At 32.5% G+C, this 21,065-nt stretch overlaps 1 protein-coding gene across 7 annotated transcripts in view; it reads right to left on the bottom strand.

The window, feature by feature from the left end:
• Positions 1-2,126: 2,126 nt before the first annotated feature.
• LOC129920633 (protein lava lamp) overlaps positions 2,127-21,065 on the bottom strand; it is a 44,697-nt gene continuing 25,758 nt past the window's right edge. For 4 of the 7 annotated variants that reach the window (XM_056002049.1, XM_056002048.1, XM_056002051.1 and 1 more), the window contains 9 exons: positions 20,201-20,263; positions 14,827-15,028; positions 12,968-14,754; positions 8,989-11,255; positions 8,827-8,923; positions 6,543-7,296; positions 5,211-5,332; positions 3,478-3,649; positions 2,127-3,404 (listed from right to left, as the gene is read on the bottom strand). In XM_056002049.1, coding sequence (XP_055858024.1) covers positions 2,530-3,404; positions 3,478-3,649; positions 5,211-5,332; positions 6,543-7,296; positions 8,827-8,923; positions 8,989-11,255; positions 12,968-14,754; positions 14,827-15,028; positions 20,201-20,263 — 6,339 coding nt within the window. In that variant the 3' untranslated portion in view covers positions 2,127-2,529. The remainder of the gene's footprint in view (positions 3,405-3,477; positions 3,650-5,210; positions 5,333-6,542; positions 7,297-8,826; positions 8,924-8,988; positions 11,256-12,967; positions 14,755-14,826; positions 15,029-20,200; positions 20,264-21,065) is intronic. The other 3 variants (XM_056002052.1, XM_056002053.1, XM_056002055.1) reach the window with 3 other exon arrangements.

Below are 21,065 nucleotides of genomic sequence, written 5' to 3'. Positions count from 1 at the left end.
AGCTTATTTGATTCAGCATAAATAGAAAAATAAAATTTTTTTCAAAAAAAAATTTTCAAAACACAAAATGTAGCTTAAAACGGTCTCCGAACTCTAAAAAACGGTTAAAAATGTTTTACTTTGAGATTCAACCTATAAAATCTACACCCAATTTGGTGCTTGAGGTTAAATACAAAATATTTTCAAAAAGAACAAGTACTCTTCTGTTTAGAGATATAAAGTCTGTTCACTGACGCTGTGCTGGACTGTTCTAGGCAGAAAAGTACAGCTTTTTGCTGTTCATTGAGATTTTTTCTGTGCTGAACTGTTCTAGTTTCCTGTTCATTGACAAAACTAGAACAGTTTAGAACAGGATTTTCTGTTCTTGGTTTTGAGTAAGATCAGGTAAGAACAGACTCGTGAGAAATGTCAAAAGCAAAGCTGTCATTTTTTTTCTTTTTTTTTTGATTTAATTGTGCGAATATTTCTCGGGTGCTCGTGGTTTTTCTAACTAAAAACAATTTTTAATTATATTTTTCGCAGTAAAAACTCAAAAAATAAATAAAACTAACGAGAACCGATAAGCAAAAAATTCATATAATTTACAATTTGTTTTTTTTTTTTTTTATTTTGACAACTGACGTTTAAATGACTGTTCTAACTTGATCTGACGTTTCTCACGAAACTGTGCTGTGCTGTCCTGTTCTGATCTAGAAAAATCCTCGCTGAACAGACTTATAAAATCTGAAACTGACCGAAAAAAATCTTTGAAATCTGAAAAAATTTAAAAACGGTTTTTTGACAATAACTTGAAGTCTACGAAAAATTTCAATTGCTTCCAAAGTTATTGACATGATTTTTATTTTGTAACACAGTGTTATTAAATGGAAACTTAAAGACAAGGAGACAATTTGAATTACTTTATTTATCCTTAGTTATTGTTATGAGCATTCCACCCCCTAGGAATAAACGAGCAACTTAGTGGAAAGTTTAATTTAAGATATATATTTAAAAAGAGAGAAGTAGTTGATAATGCTTAATTGAATTGTGAAGAAAAAGCTTAGTACATTTTACCACATGAATCAATACACATAACCAGGACAACACATACACAAACAAATTAAATGGATGTATATTAATTATTGAGGACTACACACGTATATGTGTGTGTCTGCTTGTAGCAACATCATTTTTTTTTATCAAATAATTTACTTAAAATAAGAAAAAAATTTAAAAACAAAGAAAACACAATGTTATTTTTTTTAAAGCTATAAACCTTTTTTTAAATTGTGATTTAAAATTTCTTTCCTTCAGAAAACATTTTATTTGTAAATTAAATTTAAAGCTTTGAAAAGCATTCACTTTGATTTGTTTTTAGGTTTTGTGTTCAAAAATTATATGTATTTTCAAAAATGTTGGCTGAAACAACTAAATTTAAAAAGGAAATAAGCAAAATTTACCTTAAAGCTTTTAGATGCGTCTTATGTTATTCACCCCGAAAACATATAGGAATATATTTTATGTACATTACGAAAACAGGTATTGCAACTTATTAAAAAAGTTTTAAATTTAAAATATATGTATTTTACAAATTTTCCAATTATATATATTTTTATTTATACACGTATATATTGATAACAACAAATAATACAATCGAATTCGAATCGTAAGTTTCGCTATTTTGAATTTATTATAGTTTTTTTTTTTTATAAACAAATTGACCGAGATACTGTTGATTTTTTAGTACCTACAAATAAACATCAGTTTTTGTTGGTTTATTTTTTAGTTAAATTGAAATAAGAAAAGATAAATATAATACTACTGAGGATGCTGAAATATACAAAAATGTATGGCAAAAACAAGAAAAAAAGAACAATAATAATAATAATAATGATAAAAATAATAATAATTATTATGATACTAATAATTATAATAATAATAGTAATATTTATAATAGTAATAATAATAATAACAATATAATAATATTAATAAAAATAATGATTGTAATAGTTATTATTATAATAATGATAATAATAATAAAAATAATAATAAACGAACAGCAGAATATTCTGTGTATAGGACTGTTTTCTATATAAACAGATATCGTTAAATTTTAATTTGTATTCTATATAATTAAATACATAGTGTTTTCTGTTACTACGTTCTATTCCAATGGATAAATAAATCGTTTCCTTTTTATTAAGATCGTTAGCTTTCATTCTTTTCGAGAGAGAATTTATTTATTTATTTTTTTTACTGTGTACAAATCTATGTACTATTTTGTTTTCTACAGCAATCTGAAAATTTTCTTAAGATTAACGATGTACATATGAGAAATGGAATTTGGATACTTAAATAAGGACATAACTTTTATATATATGATTATATGCACCTAATTGTAATTTTTATAATATATATTCATTTAATTGTGAAAGATGATAGCTGATATTCTGACGTGCTGTATTATTTGAGGGAATTTGATGATGCAGCTGGTACTGGTTTTAAGTTTTAAAAGATTTAAATAGCAATTCATGTTATTTGCGACAGTAGTTATTGTTGTGAAAGATTTTGCTGTTGTTGTTGTTGCTGTTGTTGTTGTTGCTGTTGCTGTTGCGATGATTGTGATTGCGTTGAGGTATCATCAAAATATGGCACATTTGCATTTGAAGTATTTGATGTTATTGTTGATGCAGAAGCGGATACTGTGGAAACTGATGCTGGCACTCCGGAATATTGATAGTGAATTTGTTGTTGTTCCGGTGTTATTTGTTGTTGAGACGGAGGAATTTGTTGTTGTTTAACCTGTGTCAATTGCTGTTGCTGTATTTGTTGGTGTGGATTCTGATCATAAAATTGTTGTTGTTGTTGTTGATTGGGTATTGGGTTTCCTGCACTACCTAATGGCAAAAGGGGTAAAGTGTTTGTGCAACTTGCACCACTAACTCCGACTTCCATTGAAGATGGATATTGTTGTTGAGTTGCGGGCATTCCACTTATAAAAACACTATTAGGAACATTGAGAATCGGTCTTGTGCCGGACGCTGCTTGGGACTGCAATGTGCTCAAAAGCGATGGTGCAGTTGAAGTTTGTGACATTTGCTGTCCATATGCAGCGTATACGGCTTGTGGAATTTTATGCACATACATCAATTGCTGTTGTTGAGCCATCAAATCTGTGTCAGAATAAACGATATGCTGTTGACCAGGTTGTTGCTGTTGTTTATTCCAATGCTGCTGTTGTGATTTTTGTTGCTGCTGTTGGTGATTCATAATTTGTTGTTGATATTGCTGTGTTAATTGCATTTGAATTGAATCGCCTCCACTACTTTGTGCCACATGACTTGATGAAGATGTCTGTTGATGTTGAGATGTCGGCGGTGTGTGTTGTATTGCAAAATTTTCGTTGTTTTCATTATTATGATAAGCTTAACAAAAAAAAAAGGTTTTATATTATTGATATGTATGGCTATGAAATTAAATGATAGAAGTCAAACATACTAGCTCGGAGAGTTTTTTGGAACTTCTCTAACTCAACAAAATGCTTCAATCTCAACTCATCTTCTTCAATATGTTGGCGTTGTAATAGAAGAAGTAGCCGTTGTCGTACATTTGTTTCCAACCGAATTCCGCATAAGTGATTACGAGCAGTATCAAGATTGTGTTTAATATCCTGTGAAAGAAAAACTATCAATAAAATATAAACAAATCGTTACAGAAAAAAATACGAAACAAATAATCAACAATCACAGTAAAAGAAATATTATCTATCACACTATCTGCTTAAAAAATCAAACACTTTTCTTTACTTCAAGTTGTTTTATTAATCACACTTTTATCCCACTTTGAAGATTACACAAAAGGTGTAAGGATAAACTATTGCAAATAACATTGCTTCAACTCCATCACCGCGATTATTTGTTCACACCTTTGCTTAGTCGTGGACACTTCGATTGTTACATTTAAATGGCAGGGAATTTCTTTAAATTATTTCTAATGAGTTAATGTTGAGATGGTAAGAAGACGTTAGAGAAGGCAAACTACCTGTCATTTTCTTAATCGTTATCCTTTCCATGCGAAGGAAGCCACTAAGGGCTGACAGTTGTCCCCATATACAGCAGTGGTCATATTTTTTATCATAAATTGTGCCAAAATGTAATAATCATATAATAAAACGGCAAACACTTATTTTGTGGTACAAAATACGCGGCCCACAAAAACCGAAGGGGCATAAATTATATACCGAACGATAGGAAATTTTATCTAGATGTGCAGAATGTATACTTTGTTTATTTTTTTTTACCGAAATAGATAAAAACAATAAATTAAAATTGAGGAAAAAAACAAAAACAAATGTGCTGAACCACGCCCTCTCCCTTCTGGAAGTGGAAACTTCTAAAAGCAAAGACGAGAACCTTCGAAGACATTCTCGAATTCCGAATAAAATTAAGTGTTGCATATTCTTAGCAGTAAATAAAGTGATTTATATAGTGTGCTTATTTGAGCATAAATAAAAGTTACAATTGGAACTCGAATTTTGAGTGCGGGGTCGGCTAGTTAATATTATATTTTCAAAAATATTTTGTTAAGCGCGTCATACAACAAAATAAAATTAAATAGGCATCACTCCCACATACATACAAAAAATTTTAGTGTCATATGGGCACGATTTCGCAAAGAAACTTGACACTTACAAGATAAGAGAAATGAAAACTCGTAGACAGATTTGAACCAATATTGCTTCCCATGTTTCTTTGTTTATGTTTTTCCATCATCCATTTGTTCGATTTCCTACAAGAATATGTAAAGAAATTTGCTAAAAAGCCGAAAATTGCGAAGCGGAGGACCTTCCCATTAACATAAAGAGCTGATATTTGGTGTGTATATTCTAGAGGTGTCTAGCAATCGATTTTTCGGAGTACAAAATCAAAAAAAAAAAAGAATTTCGATTTTTTTGAACCACCCTTTTGTATATATGACGCTTTGAAGATGCACATGTATCGATATTATGTGCATACACGTGCGTGTGTTTGCAGCAAAACTTTAGTTAGTTATTTTCGGATGAATAAATAATCGCGATAGATAGATAAAGAAAAGAAAGAAATGCACAAACATAAATACGGTTTAATATTAGCTTCTTCAAGAATGACGATTTTTTTTGTTGTTTTATATTGAGTTACACCATCATTATATTGTTTTGATTTGTTAGTAAACTAGTGAGGGTAGAAACTTACTGATTGTATCACAGAAGGTAGCATAGATGGGTTTGTTGCTGCTAACGACAATTGTTCCTCAGATGCAATCCGGACCGTTAAAATATTTGCATTGTCTCCTGTGGATTTTTTAACATCATATCCTGGAAACAAAAAATACAAAAATTGATATTGAAATACAATCGAGAATAAAAATACATCTTCGAAATTTTATATTCCATTAAAAATTCAAAGTAAATTGTATATTTATTTATGCTGCTTTTTGCTTTGATTTGACAGCAAACCAAAAGTTCAAACATAGAAAACTATGCAGAATGTTCACAACACTGATCTCTATAGGCGTTTTTCTTGTTTAAGCCCCGAGTGGGGAACTGAGCTGTCAATAACTGTGTTACTTTTTAGCTCGGAGAGCTCCGCGATTCAACATTTCATTTCTTTTTTGGCTCTGAGTTTTTTCAGGGCTCAAACGATGAGCTCGGTGAAAATTTACCGAGCAGATCAAGTCAAAAACTGAGCGCGTAGTTTTTGGAAGAATTAAATTTAAATAAAAACTAATAAAATGAAAAATCAAAACAATGGTGATGGCAGATGAATCTGGAAATATAAATATTATTTTGAGGTGATTGTTTTTGTTTATTGTTAATTTTTTTTGTTGAAGGGGTGAAGTGGACGCAGAAGATGACGAAAGAAACCAATTTTATAAACAAAGTGGAGAATTTTGACAGTATTTAAAAAAATGATATAATTACAGTTAAGTGCTCAATTGTATTTCTTAAACTGTTCGGAGCGCTCAGGCCACGCTAGGTTCAGAGCGAGCTCGGGTCCCGCTCTGTGATCTGCTGGGGGCTAAAAAAGAAAAACGCCTTATAAAACACTGGATCGTGGATTGCCTTGAAAGTATAAAAGTTTTTGTGACTCCTTTTGAAGATTACATTTGGTAAAGATAAGTAGGTTTAGCCACTTTTTTTTACCTCTGCCAAGCATACAAAAACAGGTTTTTCAAGCAATGTTACTGGAATGGAGCTTCACTTATCTTTTTATTTATGAATAATAGCTGCCAAATCAAACTAATTTGTACGATTTTTTTTAAGGCGATTAAGAAGAATTGGTCTTAACGATTCATTCGGTTGAATTCATATCTCAAAAATAGATTAAATAGTGTTGTTTTTAAAGGTGAACGTTCTAAATGTTCTATTGTCAACTCTGGTGTACCACAAGGTAACCTTCTTGGTCCTTTATTGTTTGTGAATCAAAGACAATCACGTTTACGAATATCTTTTTTTGCGATTATCGTTTAAATAATTACGGAATGACCCCCAGCATACATATTAATATTAGTATTTTGTAACTTACCCATATTTTCAACATTAGGTTGCATTTGCTGTTGATGATGTTGCGACTGTGGTTGTATTTGCTGTGACATTGGATCGCTTGTATTGTGTTGCTGTGGCGTATGTTGAAGCAGTTGCTGCTGATGCTGTTGTTGCTGTTGCTGCTGCTGCTGCGAAGGCATATTTTGTCCACTAACTAAAGCTATATACTCCTGGGATGGTGTGTTAGGCACACTACTTCGAGCTGGAGCACTAAACTGTTGTTGTGATTGATTAATATTTGACATATCAATGTAAAGACCTGTTAAAGATTGTGATAACTGGGGTTGTTGGGGAATAATTTGTTGTGAAGAGTTTTGTATAGGTTGATCCACATGTTGTTGTGCCGATATCAATTTATGTGGTTGTTGTGGTACACAGGAAATGTCTTGCTGTAAAATTGGTTGATTTAGCTGTACTTGCTGTTGTGGTTGATCTTTTTGTGGTATTGAAGTCGAGTTTTGAGACTGATTTTGAATCTGTTGCGATTGCATCTGAGTTTGGTTCTGTAGATGTTGCGTTTGCTGTTGTTGTGGCTCCTCCGATGCAATCCGACCCGATTGAGAGACTTTTTGTGATGCTGGTGCCGAAACACTTTCATTTGGCGATAATTTTGGTAGTGTCTCTGAAACAATACTCACACGAAAGCGTGAAATCTTACGCATAGCTTGCGCTTTTTCTGATGTATCGTTAGTTGCGGCCACAGGCATTGATGTTTTTTGTTGCGATTCTTTTACCTGAAATTTTCAATAGACACGTAAGGAATGAATTTTGTTATTGTTGAAAAAATGATTATGCATATCTTGCCCTTTCGTCCAATTTATCATAAGGGCCAAGAAAAGGGTGAATGATAGACAACGTATATTTCGTATTTTTTTCCAATATTGAAAACGAATAAGACCCATCCATGGGGGTTAGACTTGTCGTGGCAGATGGGCTTACGGTGACTACTACTATGAAGCTAAGAGCTATGCGATCACGAAACTTGTTTTCGCAGAAGGGCCTCCCATGGTCAACAGACAGGTCGAAGCGGAATAGTGTTTCGAGAAAGAGGTTAGGAGAAAATTGAGAGTGGCTAGTTGGAACGTGGGTAGTATGAACAGTCGAAGCTGTGAATTAGAAGAGATGATGAAGAGAAGGCGACTGGACATTTTGTGCGTCCAAGAAACCAATACAGCATGACCATTTAAGCTGGTACTGTCATGTACAAAGAAGAAACCTTGAGAACTCAGTTCAAAAAGCGATCGCATACGACGTTCCAACGCAATCGTGAAGTGTGAAGCAGTAAAGTGGGAGTGCTGTGATCCCATTCTAGATCATGACTGTTGTCGATAATGGAGAAAAAGATTGAAAACCAAAAAGAAATAATTTGTCTGCATATCAACATCGGATCTAATAAAGCTAAAAACAAAAACAAATAGAGGTTTTTCGGATATCCTTTTCGCTTACTATTAAGTCGTTTACGATAAATTGACGGAAAGGGACGATACACAAATGCGGTTTAAATTGTTTATATTTTATAGAGTGCTAAATTTGAAAAGATAGGATTAGCTTTACTTAGCCGATAGGGTTAAATTTAATTTTTAAGAATACAGAGTGTAATTAATTTGACGTGTGACGTATTTAAGAGCAGAATTGCCAACTAGAGAGTATGTTTTCATAAGCAGCTAAGAACAGCTCACATTCATAAAAAACTGCCTTAATTATTAAAAAAAAATATATAGTTTTTTTTCATTTAATTAAATAATATATTCAAAAAAATTATATATTATAAAAGATCGAAATTTAGAAAAATGGTATTTTTTAGAAAACCGGTAATTTTGAAGACGGTATTTAAAAAAACGTGATTTACCCTCTATTCTACTTCCCGTCCGGAAAAGGAAACTTTCACTGTCAAAGTGTTTGAAGTAATCTAATTTTAATTCAAATGAAAGTGTGGAAATTAATTATTATGAAATAAGTTTTATTACTATTCAAAATAAAATGTGACATGTTTAATTGAATAATCAACAACAGAACAACTTAACTACCTTTCGTGAGGCTCACTTAACACGTCTCTGTCTAATTATGTTGACTTTTAAACGTATTGAAATATCAACTCGACATTGAAAAGTTTTGTTTTTGAGAAACCAAATTTTTTTTTTAAATTCCATTTTTTGAAAATTTTTAGATAACGCAAATCTTTTTCATCGTAAATAACATTTAAATTGGGTGAGTCATTTAAGAGAAAGGAAATATTATATTAAGATGAAGATTCTTTTACTCACGTCCGTTGCTACACTTTGATTAGATGTGGCCATAACATTAGCATTTGTAAGTAAGGCCAACTTCTTCTCAAGATCTGCTAAGGAACTAGTATTAATTCTGTATGAAAGTAAATGAAAAAAATAGTAAGATATTATTTAATTATTGATTGTTTTAATACTTACGCTGCTCCAGTTGTCATAGTTTCGTTTTTTTCCAGACTTCTTTGTTTCACAATCTTAAATTGTTGATCTGAATGCATTTCATTTGGAGTTTGAACACTAGTACCGCAATTACTGCTTGGTGGAAAGTTTTGCTCTATTGCATCTGCCCCTTCAATTATGTTCGTTGGTATATTTGAAAAATCAGACCCGCTATTATCAACCGATGTACGACGAGAGTTATATACTGACGAACCACGAGCTGATGATGATGTAACTCCTGTTGGTGTGTTACAGCCAGCTGATGATGACTGTTGTGGATAATATTGCTGCAAATACTGATGCGCTTGGTGTTGCGTTGCATGCTGTTGGTGTATTTGTTGTTGTGATTTTTGATATTGTTGTTGATGTTGCAGAAAATGTTGTTGGGGTGGCTGTTGTGGCTGCTGTTGTTGTTGTGGTGGCTGTTGCTGCGGTGGTTGTGGTTGTTGCTGCAGTTGTTGTGGTTGTTGCGGCAGTTGTTGTAGGTTTTGTTGCGATTGTTGTTGCTGTGGTGTTTGGTGTTGTAGTTGTGTTTGTTGTTGTGGCTGTTGGCTTTGCTGTGGTTGTAGTTGCTGCTGTGATTGTTGTTGAAGGTGCTGATTGTGTTGTTGGAGCTGTTGCTGTAGTTGGGTTTGAGATTGTTGATGTTGTGGTGGTTGTTCTTTTTGTTGGTGTGATTGTTGATTGTGAATTTGTGATTGATGTTGGTAATGTGTTTGTAGTTGTTGTTGAATGTTTGTTTGTGATTGTTGTTGTTGATTATAGTTAGCATATTGTGAATGTAGTTGTTGTTGCAATAATTGTTGTTGCGTCACTTGTTGTTGCTGTTCTTGCTGTCGCAATTTTTGTAGTTGTTCGGAGTCTTTTTGAAGAGTTTGTTCACATTCATCTTTATGTTCAAGTTTATTTTCATGTTCATATTCAGGTTTATTTAATTGCTCTTCTTCATTTCTATGTACGTGCTCTTGTTTCAGCATTTGATTTTTTTCAGAATATAGTTCAACATCTTGCTCTTGTGGGCATTCATGTTTTGATGATTGCTCTTGTTTTTGTTCATGTTGTTGGTGTTCTTGTTCTTTATTTTGTTCTTGTGTTCGTATTTTTTCTTGTTCTCTTTTTTGTTTTTCTTCTTCTTCATTTTCTAGATGGTTTTGCAGGAATTTTTGATGTTGTTGGTATTGCTGATTTTGCTGTTGTTGGTATTGCTGATTTTGCTGTTGTTGATATTGTTGTTGTAATGCGTGTTGTTGTTCAAGATATTGTTGTTGTTGCTTGTGTTCTTGTTGTTGATATTCTTGCTGTTGTTGTTGTAATTGTTGCTGGTACAGTTGCTGATATTGGTATTGCTGATGTTGTTGATGAAGATGTTGTTGTAATTGTTGGTATTGCTGATGTTGTTGGTATTGCTGTTCTTGTTGCTGCTGATATAGATGCTGTTGTGATGGTTGTAGTTGTTGTATTTGTTGTTGGTGTTGCTGATGTTGTAGATGTTGTTGTTGCTGTTGTTGTTGCTGCTGCTGCAGCTGCTGCTGTTGCTGCTGAAGCTGCTGCTGTTGCTGATGCAGCTGCTGCTGTTGTTGGTGTGGCTGGTGTTGTTGCTGATGATGTTGTTGTGTTTGTTGTTGTGTTTGTTGTTGTTGTGTTTGTTGTGATTGTTGTTGTTGCTGCTGCTGTTGTTGGTATTGTTGTTGTTGTTGCTGTTGTTGTTGCTGCTGCTGTTGTTGTGTTGGTGGGTGTTGCTGTTGTTGTGTTGGTGGTGGCTTCTGTTGTTGCAATGGTGGTTGCTGTTGCTGTGTTAATGGCTGTTGTTGTGTTGATTGTAGCTGTGTTGGTTGTTGTGGTGGTTGTTGTGTTGGTTGTTGTATTGGTTGCTGTTGTGTTGGTTGTTGCTGTGTTGGCTGCTGTTGGTTTTGCTGTTGTTGGGTTTGCTGTTGTTGGGTTTGCTGTTGTTGGGTTTGCTGTTGTTGGGTTTGCTGTTGTTGGGTTGGCTGTTTTTGTATTGATTGTTGTTGCATTGGTTGTTGTTGTATTGGTTGTTGTTGTATTGGTTGTGTTTGAATTACTGTTGGCTGTGTTAGTGGTTGTAGTGTAGGTGGTAGTTGTTGCAGTTGTGTTTGTTGCTGTTGTCGTTGTTGCTGTTCTTGTAATTGTTGTTGTGGATTTTGTCGTTGTTGATTATCTTGTATTTGTTGTCGTTGTTCTAGTTGTAGTTCTAGCGCATGATCTTGCGGTTGGTGCAACGTCCCCATCTATAAAAATTTATTAAAAATAAAAGCTATTTTTATTTAACGGACCAATATGAAGTGATAAAAAATTAAAAAAATGTGTAGAAAATAAAAAAAAAACACCCCAGACCATAACATTGAAAAATCAAACAGTGCTGCCAAAAAAATATTTCATGAATAATCAAAAAAATAACGAGTTTTAGTAAACCAACAATTAGACAGAAGTAAAAGCAAAACTAACTTCCTTTGGCTTTTTTAAGTATTTCTGAAAAAAACTAGTTTTTTAAATTTATTTTTTATTTTAAGTACAAAATATCACAACAAAATAGAATTTGGTATGATATGGATCGATCAGTTATTATATTTACTTGTTATTAAAAAACACAATAGCTGTGTTTTTCTTTTATATTGCTATCCGTATCTAAAGCTGGCGTTTACATGCATTACAAAAACAGCACGCCACTGCCGATATGAATAGAAACTAAACCAAGCTTGGCCAAATGTATAAGTTAACGTTTTCCTTTCTCGTAGTGCGAGCATATAAACATTTGTTCATTGATATTTGGGAAATCCTACTGCGCATAGCTTTGCCAAAAAAAAAAAAAAAACACTCCTATTGATGCACTGGATGTTATCATTTTGAAAGTCCTTAAAAGAAGGAACAAGGGGTTAATTAAAATAAAACCTAACCTAATAACTGAAATAGCTGGAAATAAAATGTTCAGCTTAGTTTTAAAAATTTAGAACAAAAGCTCATTTGGAAGAGTTATACTGCTAAATAAAAGAGTACTTCTTCCGAAGAATTTGTTTTCTGAGCTACCGGATTTGTTTAAATTAAGATCTAGGAAATTTGTACACTGATAGTGAGTGTATTTATCAAAACTTAGAAAAAAAATTAAGCATGGTATTAATATGTCAGGCTCTCGAGTTGATACCAGTAAGCTGGTTTTATTGTTTCGATCCATATTCTTGTATTTCGATTAATAACATAGAACAGATAAAAGTTTCGTCGTTTTTTGACTAACGATCCATGCAGTTAACCACAGACACAAAGATAGTGGAATAAAAATAATGTTGCATAGTGATCACCTGTTGCTTAAAGTGCATCCATATTATCTTACAAAGTATTAACATATAGAAAAATTAAGATAACATAACTGGAATAATTTACATAATATATGTTACATAATTTTCTTTTCACATTTTTGTTTTGTTTATACTTTGTGAGGTAATTCGGAGAAACTTCACCGACACTAAAAACCATCTTATGGTCAGAATATTATTTAGTTATTGGATCTTATACATAAGCAGAGAATAATGTTGTGAGCACAAAGCCAAAAGCACGAATCTGCAAAATAGCAGTTTAAAAAAAAAAACGGTTTCAAAGTTTTGGAAACTTATGCAACGGACATTGATAGTTTAGGCTAGACAACAGATGGAGGATTGGGGTCGACGCAGTGAATAATAGGACTGATAACAAGTTAAATGACGCATTAAAGTGAAAATGTAAAAAAATGCTAATTCGCGGTTTTGGCTTTGTGCCGACGATGTGTTGTTTTTGTTTAATGTGTTAAATTAATCCAGACCCAAACGCATGTTTAAGTTTAAAATAACTAATGTTATGAGCTGTTATTGACTGAACAATGTTTAAAAATACGATAAATTAAGGGAAAATAACAATAAGAAATATTATCGAATGTAATATTAAGGAAAAATTACAGATACATTTAAACTACCTCTTCTTGATCGATGATTTTAAAAGAAAGCTGAGCGGGGACATTTTGTGGAATTAGTTGCGGTGATACTTTCTGTTGTTTCTGCTGCTGTAAAATCGAATCACTTGGAGAAATGGTTGAAGATTGAATATTTTCAAGATTTAATGGCACTTGAGTTTGTATTTGTTGCTGCTGCTGTTGTTGATATTGCTGCTGAATTGTTGTTGGCTGAAAATTTTCTGATTGTGATTGATGTTGCGGTTGCTGTGTTGTTTGCAATTGAGCATGGTTTTGTTGTTGTTGTTGACCAGAGGAATTGTTCTTAGCAGTGACCAGGTGTGCGTGTGTGATATTTTCCAAACCAATTTTTAACTGTTCCAATGTATTTGTTGTAGATGATTCCGGGCCAGCGGACGATTTTACCAAGAGTATGGTATGCGCTGGCTGTGAAAGAGGTGGTTCATTCGATGAACCTAAGTTTTGATCCTGAATTAAAGGTGATGGGGGTTGTTGGTGTTGTTGTTGATATTCTGGCATCACACTTTGTTGTGGTTGATTTTTTTGTAACAGATGTGGTTGAATTAATTCCGATTTTTGTTGCAAAGATATTAATTGTTGCGGATAGAGATTTTCTTGTGGTTGTTGCTGGGGACTTGCATTTTCTGAATTATATTGTAATTGGCTCATAACTGAGCCTTGCTGCAGTGGAGTTCCCACTTGCTGTTGAATCTGAGAAATATCTTGAAACTGTTGCTGAGGATATTGAACAGCAGGCAGTGGTTGTGAGATCTGTTGGGGGGTTGTTGAAGATGATTGCACTTGATTTTGCTGATTCAATGAATGCTGAGCTAGAACAGGAGTGATTACTAAATTTTGCTGCGTTTGAGGTGATAGTGAAACATCATCACCAAAAATAGTAGGAATAGTATTTTCTTCCATTTCAACAACTGTTGGTGCTTGTGAAACAATGTTGGCTTGAACTTTCTCTTCAACAAGATCTGATTTGTTTATTTCAACCACTGGCTGTGTGTTAATTATATCTTTTTTAGATGTAACAACTTCCATGATATCTGAATTTGATGACGGCACAATAACAGGATTAACCAAAAATCTTGAAATTTTTCGTCCTTTTGGTTGTTGCTGTTGCTCTTTTTGAGGTTGACATTTAGTGACACTCATAGTTTCGTCTAAAATTTCGGTGTTTTCGATTGAGTCTTCAATTTTTTGAGCAATAACCGGAACGAAAGATGATTCTTTTTGTGTACAACATATTGGTGAGGATTGACCCTGCAGTTCCTCATCCAGAGTTATATCATTTTCACCATTTGGTGTGGCATCTTCCAGTGAACCATCTTCAAATATATCAATACCGGTGCTCATAGTACCACCTGAAGAGATCTGTCGACAATCTAGAACTAGTTCATTAATGTCAACAGCACCTCCAACACCGCCATCATTCCCACCGCTGCTACCATCTCCTTCTAGTTCATTGGACAAGGACTTATTGTGACCTTGTTCGATTGTGGAAGGTGATGAAGATGACGTTATTGTATTATCCGGTGTATAATCAGACGAAATAGATGTATATTCGGAAGCTGTGCTTGTTTTTCGTGACGCAGGACGCGATGCGACAACATTTTCACTATAGCTCAACTCAGAAGCACCTCCACAACCATATGATAACATTTGGGGAGGTGTTGATGAACCAGAATCTATAACTATGCCGGATTCCCCTTGAACCATATCACAGACTGTTATAAAAGCAGCATCATCTTGCCTCTCCTCAGACGCCTTGTCTCCTAATCCAGCTGGTGTTGATAAAACATTATTATAAGATATAGTTGTATGCAATGGTTTTGATAGCACATAAGATTCAGTACCTTGTTTCGTTTCTGCAGATTGATTTTGTTTTTGTGAAACAAATTCTTGAGAACAGGCACTTTGTTGTTGTTCATTTGCAGTTAACATATTTAAACGCTGCTGACTAGACATTAGATTTCCAAACGATGATGACAATGCTGGTTCCATGGTACTCATAGATGATTCAAACATTTTGCACATATCCGATGAGGTTTCATCGCGCTTTTTATTTTGAGAAACATAAGAAAAGAGGAAGAGAATTTGCAAATTGCATTTCGTTAAATTAATACAAATCCGTTTTCGGTTGTTTTAAATTATTGCTTGTATCGAACAAAAAAAAAAAAATAAATCATTTAGTAGTTAAGCGAAGAAGTAAAACAGTTACTAAATTAATACCAAAAAAACCAAAACCATAACGAAACCAATAGAGAAAGTTAATAGTTAAATTATTGTTTTATTAAAGCAGTAACCAACAAATTACTCTTTTTGCAAACATCAATCACAACACAATGTACACTACAAAAAAAAAAATAAAACAAAAAACGAAACAAAAATACATGAACAAAAAATATTGAGATTGCGTTTTTTTTAAACTATAACTAAAAAAATGAAGAAACAGTACTGTTTTTTACATCGACTACACCTTTCCCCTATGTTGTTTAATATTCTTTAATTTTTAATTGACAATCACATGGAAAATTCAAAATCAAGATATTCTATAGAAAAAGCTTTTTAGGACAAAACAAGGTAGGTACTCTTCTGATGATTTTTCGTGTCGAAAATATAAATTTTTCTGCAAAATATTGTTAGCCAGGAAAAAATTTCTCTTATTCTTCCGTTAAGTGTTAAAAACCTATTTTGTGGGTATATTTTTACCGGTAATATTTTTGTAAAATTTAAGGAACAATTATATCCAAATCCTCTTTTGGTCTCAAGCGAATCACCTTGAGAAATCTCTATGCGAAAAATCTCTGCAATAGAACAATAAATGATGGGATCCTGCTAAACTATATCTTTATTTAAATTTGATTGAATGTGCTCTTTCGCTCTAGAAGTCTGAATGGAATGTAGTTAGTTAAATATAAATTTATTTATGTATTATTGAATCAAGCTAATGTTCTAGCGTACCTACATATCAAAAACAGAAAAGTTCAAATATTTTGGATCTATGATCAACAACCAAGCTTCTTGTGATGACGACATCAACCACCAAATAAGTGCATGGTGGATGAAGTGGCGCGAAAACTCTGCCATCTTCTGTGACCGCAAAATGCGCCTAAACTGAAAGGAAAGCTCTATACCGAAAATTTGAGAAAACCTTCACGTCAAAAATACAGTCTTGGATAATTTACAGCATGTCCGACTAAGCTGGTACTGTCGTGTACAAAGAAGAAACCCTGAGAACCCAGTTCAACCCGGCGGCGAACCCCACATGTGGAGCCGTAGTGTGAAGCAGTAAAGTGGGAGAGCTGTGATCCCATTCGAGATCATGACTCTATTGTTGATAATGGAGAAGAAGAAGAAGTTCTAGCCTACATTTTTTAATCGATCAATAATTTGTATGTAAATTATTAAAAAAAAAACAGTATTTGTTACATTAAAATTTTCAGTAAATAAGTTATGATTTGTGATACATAGTGTAAACATATTATTCAAAGGAGACTTCCGTTCGTAGTTGGTTCAAAAATGCGTTATGCAAAAGGGTTCAGAAAAACTTCTAAGATTTCATCTGGAAACATTGATGTTACAGCGAGACAAAAGATTCAAGTATCTATGTCACCATTTATAAGTTCAACAATAAAGACAAAACATAAACAAGAACGTCTGCTCTCAAGATCAGGTAAATCAATTAGTTTTAGGCTACTACTATAATTGGAAAGAAGATTTAAAGGATCTTGCCATCCTAGACCTCTTAGGGCAAATTTTAAGAATCTTTTTTGAATCTGTGCGATTCTTATTTTATGGTAACTGGAGTAAGGGGACCATACTTCAAGCATATTCTTCGATGGATCTGACAAAGGAATTGAACAATTGTCTAATAACTTAAGGGTCAGAAAACAGACGCGAGTTAGTAAATATGCTAGTCGGTTCAAGTAAAAATTCAATGATTAAATAGGGTAAATCGGGGTAAAATTAGATGGTAAAAAAAAATTATTTTCTAAACGGCAGACAGAGTAGATCTTTTTTAATCGATAGATAAATTTTCTGTCTGGGAGGGGTATTGAAAAAATTCAAAAACCAACTTAAGAACGATTTTCAAAAACTAAAAAGACCTAAATGAAAAAAAATTATTAGCCGTCTTATAAGGACTTTTTTCCCTAAATTTCGAAAAATGATTTTTTGAAAAACACCTACTTTTTTAGGGGTATTTTTGGGGTTTTTTTATCTCAAACTCACAGGACTAATATGTACCTATAATTGATGCGGATTCATGTGCATTTTTATAATGACATTTGACCGAATAATGTAATCGTATAAAACAAAAAAAAAAAAACAAAAAAGCGTGTAATGAAACTATGGTGTTATACACTATTGCGTAATTATAACATATTTTTGCTCTTAGGTTGTAGTATTTGTCGCTGTGGTTTTGGTTTCAGTTGCAGTGTCCAGTCAACACAAACCGCAATATACAAGCTCTATGCAGTTTTGCCAGATCTGGATATTTTATAGTCAAACACTCGCTCCTTAAAATTCTGATTTCCGATTTATCGGAATGCGGCTCTTTTAATTTTGAACTTGGCAATTTAAGGCTCTTTTTTCAAATCAAATCATTTTACAACAAAATTCCACCAGAAATGTGGACAGAGACAGCCGATTGCATACCAGAATATATCAACAAAATGAAAAATCTCATACCAAAAAAAATTGTTTTTTTAAACCATTTTTGAAGGCAGCTATTTTTGTCTCCAAGATTTTTCAAAATCGGCTCCTTGTCTCTAAAATATTCTGGCAACACTGGCTCTATGTAAAAAAAAAAGTTCACCGCAATCGAGTTTGTGAGTTCTTTTATTTGACGAACGGAGACTGCAGTGTATTTATAGCGTCACTTCAGTTGGTTTGGCATGACTAGAAAGATTATTTAAAAAAAAGAATGCGTCGATATCTGAATTTTATCGCGGGCGGTCGCCTACCTGGTATTCTTGAAACAAAAAAAAATACTAAGCGGTTGTACTTGAATTTTTAAATTACATAACTGCTATTCTTGAAAAAAAAAATGATAAACCATGTGATTTCTTCATTACTTACCTGGCGCTCTTGAAACAAAAAAATTTACCTACCTGCCGTTCTTGTAACAAAAAAAAATATTGAAATTACTTACCTAAACAAAAAAAATTGTAAACCCATGTGAATTTTAAATTATTTAAAATACTCACCTGCCGTACTTGAAACAAAAATTAAAGAACTTACCTGCCGTATTTGAAACAAAAATTTTATTGTTCAACTTGATTTCAACAACCCGTAACCAGACTTATGATGTCAAAAATAATACTATTAAGAGAGATTAAATTTAAGACCCCAAAAAAATGTATTGTAAATCAATATTTTAAATATAGAGGCTTTTTTTGATTGTTTTTTGTGTTTCTACAATAAAAAAAATAGTTATACATATATATAAAATAAATGTTAAATTTCTTTTTATAAATAATTAAAAAAAAGGATGATGAAAATGAATTAGTAAAAAAATAATAAAAAAAAATCCAATCGAAGATGGTGAAGTGCGGAGAGAGGACGAAGGTAAAGGGCGGGAATAACTACCTATAAGGGAAAAAACGTATGGGTGTCGTACCCCCTCAAAACCGACAAGCTTGTCAAAATGAAAAACGAGTGCATCGTCACCCATTTTACCTATAGCACATTGAAATTTGATTTAACTTTCTTTCGCATGCTGATAATATTTCCTTTCATTTGATGTATCGCACATAACGGTACATGCACTGTAAACAACACAGTCTAAAATGGAAAAAAAAACTGCAAAATTACCACAAAACACCTTTGGGAGATCGTTTGCCGACACCAGTCACCAGTAAGGGAAGTACCGTAATATAATTTTTTTTTAAGTTATCAGATTACATATTATAGTTTGTCATGTAAAAATATTGACAGTATGATGTGAAAGTTAATTTTTACCGACTTCCAAAAAGGAGGAGGTATTCAATTCGTCTGTATTTTTGTTTGTTACCGCATAACTTTGGACTGAGTGAACCAATTTTGATAATTCTTTTTGAAAGCTAGTGGCTGCAGTGTGGTCCCATTTCAATTTCGTTAACTTTAAGCCATAGGAACTATTTTAAAAACCATAAAACCCAGTTTTGATCCATGGAAGTCGCTTTTGTTTTTTGCTAAAAATGATTATGTTCGCTTATTTTTCATGAAAATGGAGTGTTTTCAAGAAATCATTTTATACTTTTTACAATATATATGGACTTAAGTTATGGTTTAATTCTTTAGAAGATATCTATAAAAGGTTTATTTAAGGTATAATTTTTGTTGTATACCTTTGGCTTTCCGGGATTTTTTGTTATTTTAAATTTCTACATTGACTATACAAGTAAATAATTTTTAGGTCATTTTTTTACAAAAGCAAACAACCTGTTTTCTTATGACGTTATCAATCACGTAAAATTACCGTCGGAAGGCCGACTTTACAGACAACCACTTTATTTTAAAGGAATTCCGCAATTGATTAAATAAAAGAAGTACTTCTAACTCAGAGCGGCTTAGAATTAAAAAAAAAATAAAGAATAATAATCCTTTCTAGCTTATTCATTCTTAAAATTGATCTCAAATATTTTTTTTTGCAGATCAACAATATTTAACACTGGTCATTCCTAAATCTACATTAAAAAAAAAAAAACAACAACAACGAACGTGTTGGGACATCAACCAAAGTAAACATTATTTCATAAAAGAACAAACTATTTGTCCAATCACATGCCATCAAAGTCTCGAATTTCTATTTTGTGTGTATGACTCATATGTACATATATTTAACAAGTACCAAGCATCACAAAAAGAAAATGTTTTGCAGTTCTTTCTTTACTGAACAACGCAAAATGTTAAGCAATGAAAAACCAATCACTTTTAAAATATGTGTAGTGTATCTAATTCTTTAAGCGATATGATATACAAGAAAAGCAAATAAATAAATATTCATCATTAAATTATGAAACTCTCTAAAATTGCAAAAAGTTCTCACAAAAAAAAAAAAAAAAAACCGATATCGTGCTTCAACAAAAACAAAAAAAAATATTTGTTTTGAAATATCAGTTTGGAATTAGCAAGTGAAAAGATTTTAACATTTTTAAAATTATATATGGAAACTAACAACAACAAAGAAAACAAAAAGAGTTTGACATTATTACCTCTTTAAGGAATAATTATGTTAGGACTTACAGAACGATGGCGTTGATGAGTTCTAAATATGGACCGCTGACGAGTTAAGGACGCATGCCGTACCTAAATTATATATATACACATTGTTTGAAAATCTCAAATATAAACATATTGAATTAATTTTTTTTCATATAAAAGAATTGTCAAATAATTTATCATTTCATTGAATAGATCATGACTTTTTTTTCAAAAAAATCAGTCTTATTTTGAGTTTCGCATGATCAGCATTCAATTTAAAAAAAGTTGTTAGTTAAATAATAATATTTCAGTAAAAAACAATTAACAAAACAAAACTCAAAAAATATGTCGATTAAGATCTTTTAAATTTGTACTATTATCCGCAGTTTAAGACCCTTCCTTATCCGCAATTATATAAGAGTTATAAATTAATTTAAAGCTATACTTTGTATGACGATTCAAAATTTTTAACGTTGAATACTCAACTTGTTTTAGATGTGAAATCTAATTCCTCTTTAATTATGCCCTTATCCACTGACATGGCAAAATATGTACAGATCCTAACATCGATTTTTTGTTAAGTCCACTGACATGGCAAAATATTTAAAGATCCTAACATCGATTTTTTGTTAAATACACCTTTTGATGTAGGTTTTTGAATAATTTCTTTAAATGGATTAATTATATGCCAGGTATCAATTTATTTGATCCTCATATCTTAAAAATCTGTTTTCAAACTCCAGTTAAGATTAACTAAACTAACTAAGTTAAATTCCCTTTAAACCAGAGTGAATGGCGGGGGATTGATAAGAACATTAGAACAGGATGACTTCGAAACAGCCAGCTCTAATTTGGCACACAAAATGCAAAATCATCATTGCCCATTTAAAATATAAAAGTTTTAACT

Source organism: Episyrphus balteatus, chromosome X, assembly GCF_945859705.1.
Source record: "Episyrphus balteatus chromosome X, idEpiBalt1.1, whole genome shotgun sequence".
NCBI lineage: Eukaryota > Metazoa > Arthropoda > Insecta > Diptera > Syrphidae > Episyrphus > Episyrphus balteatus.
Note: the sequence above shows the minus strand (reverse complement) of the source record. Positions and strands in the feature narration are given on the sequence as shown.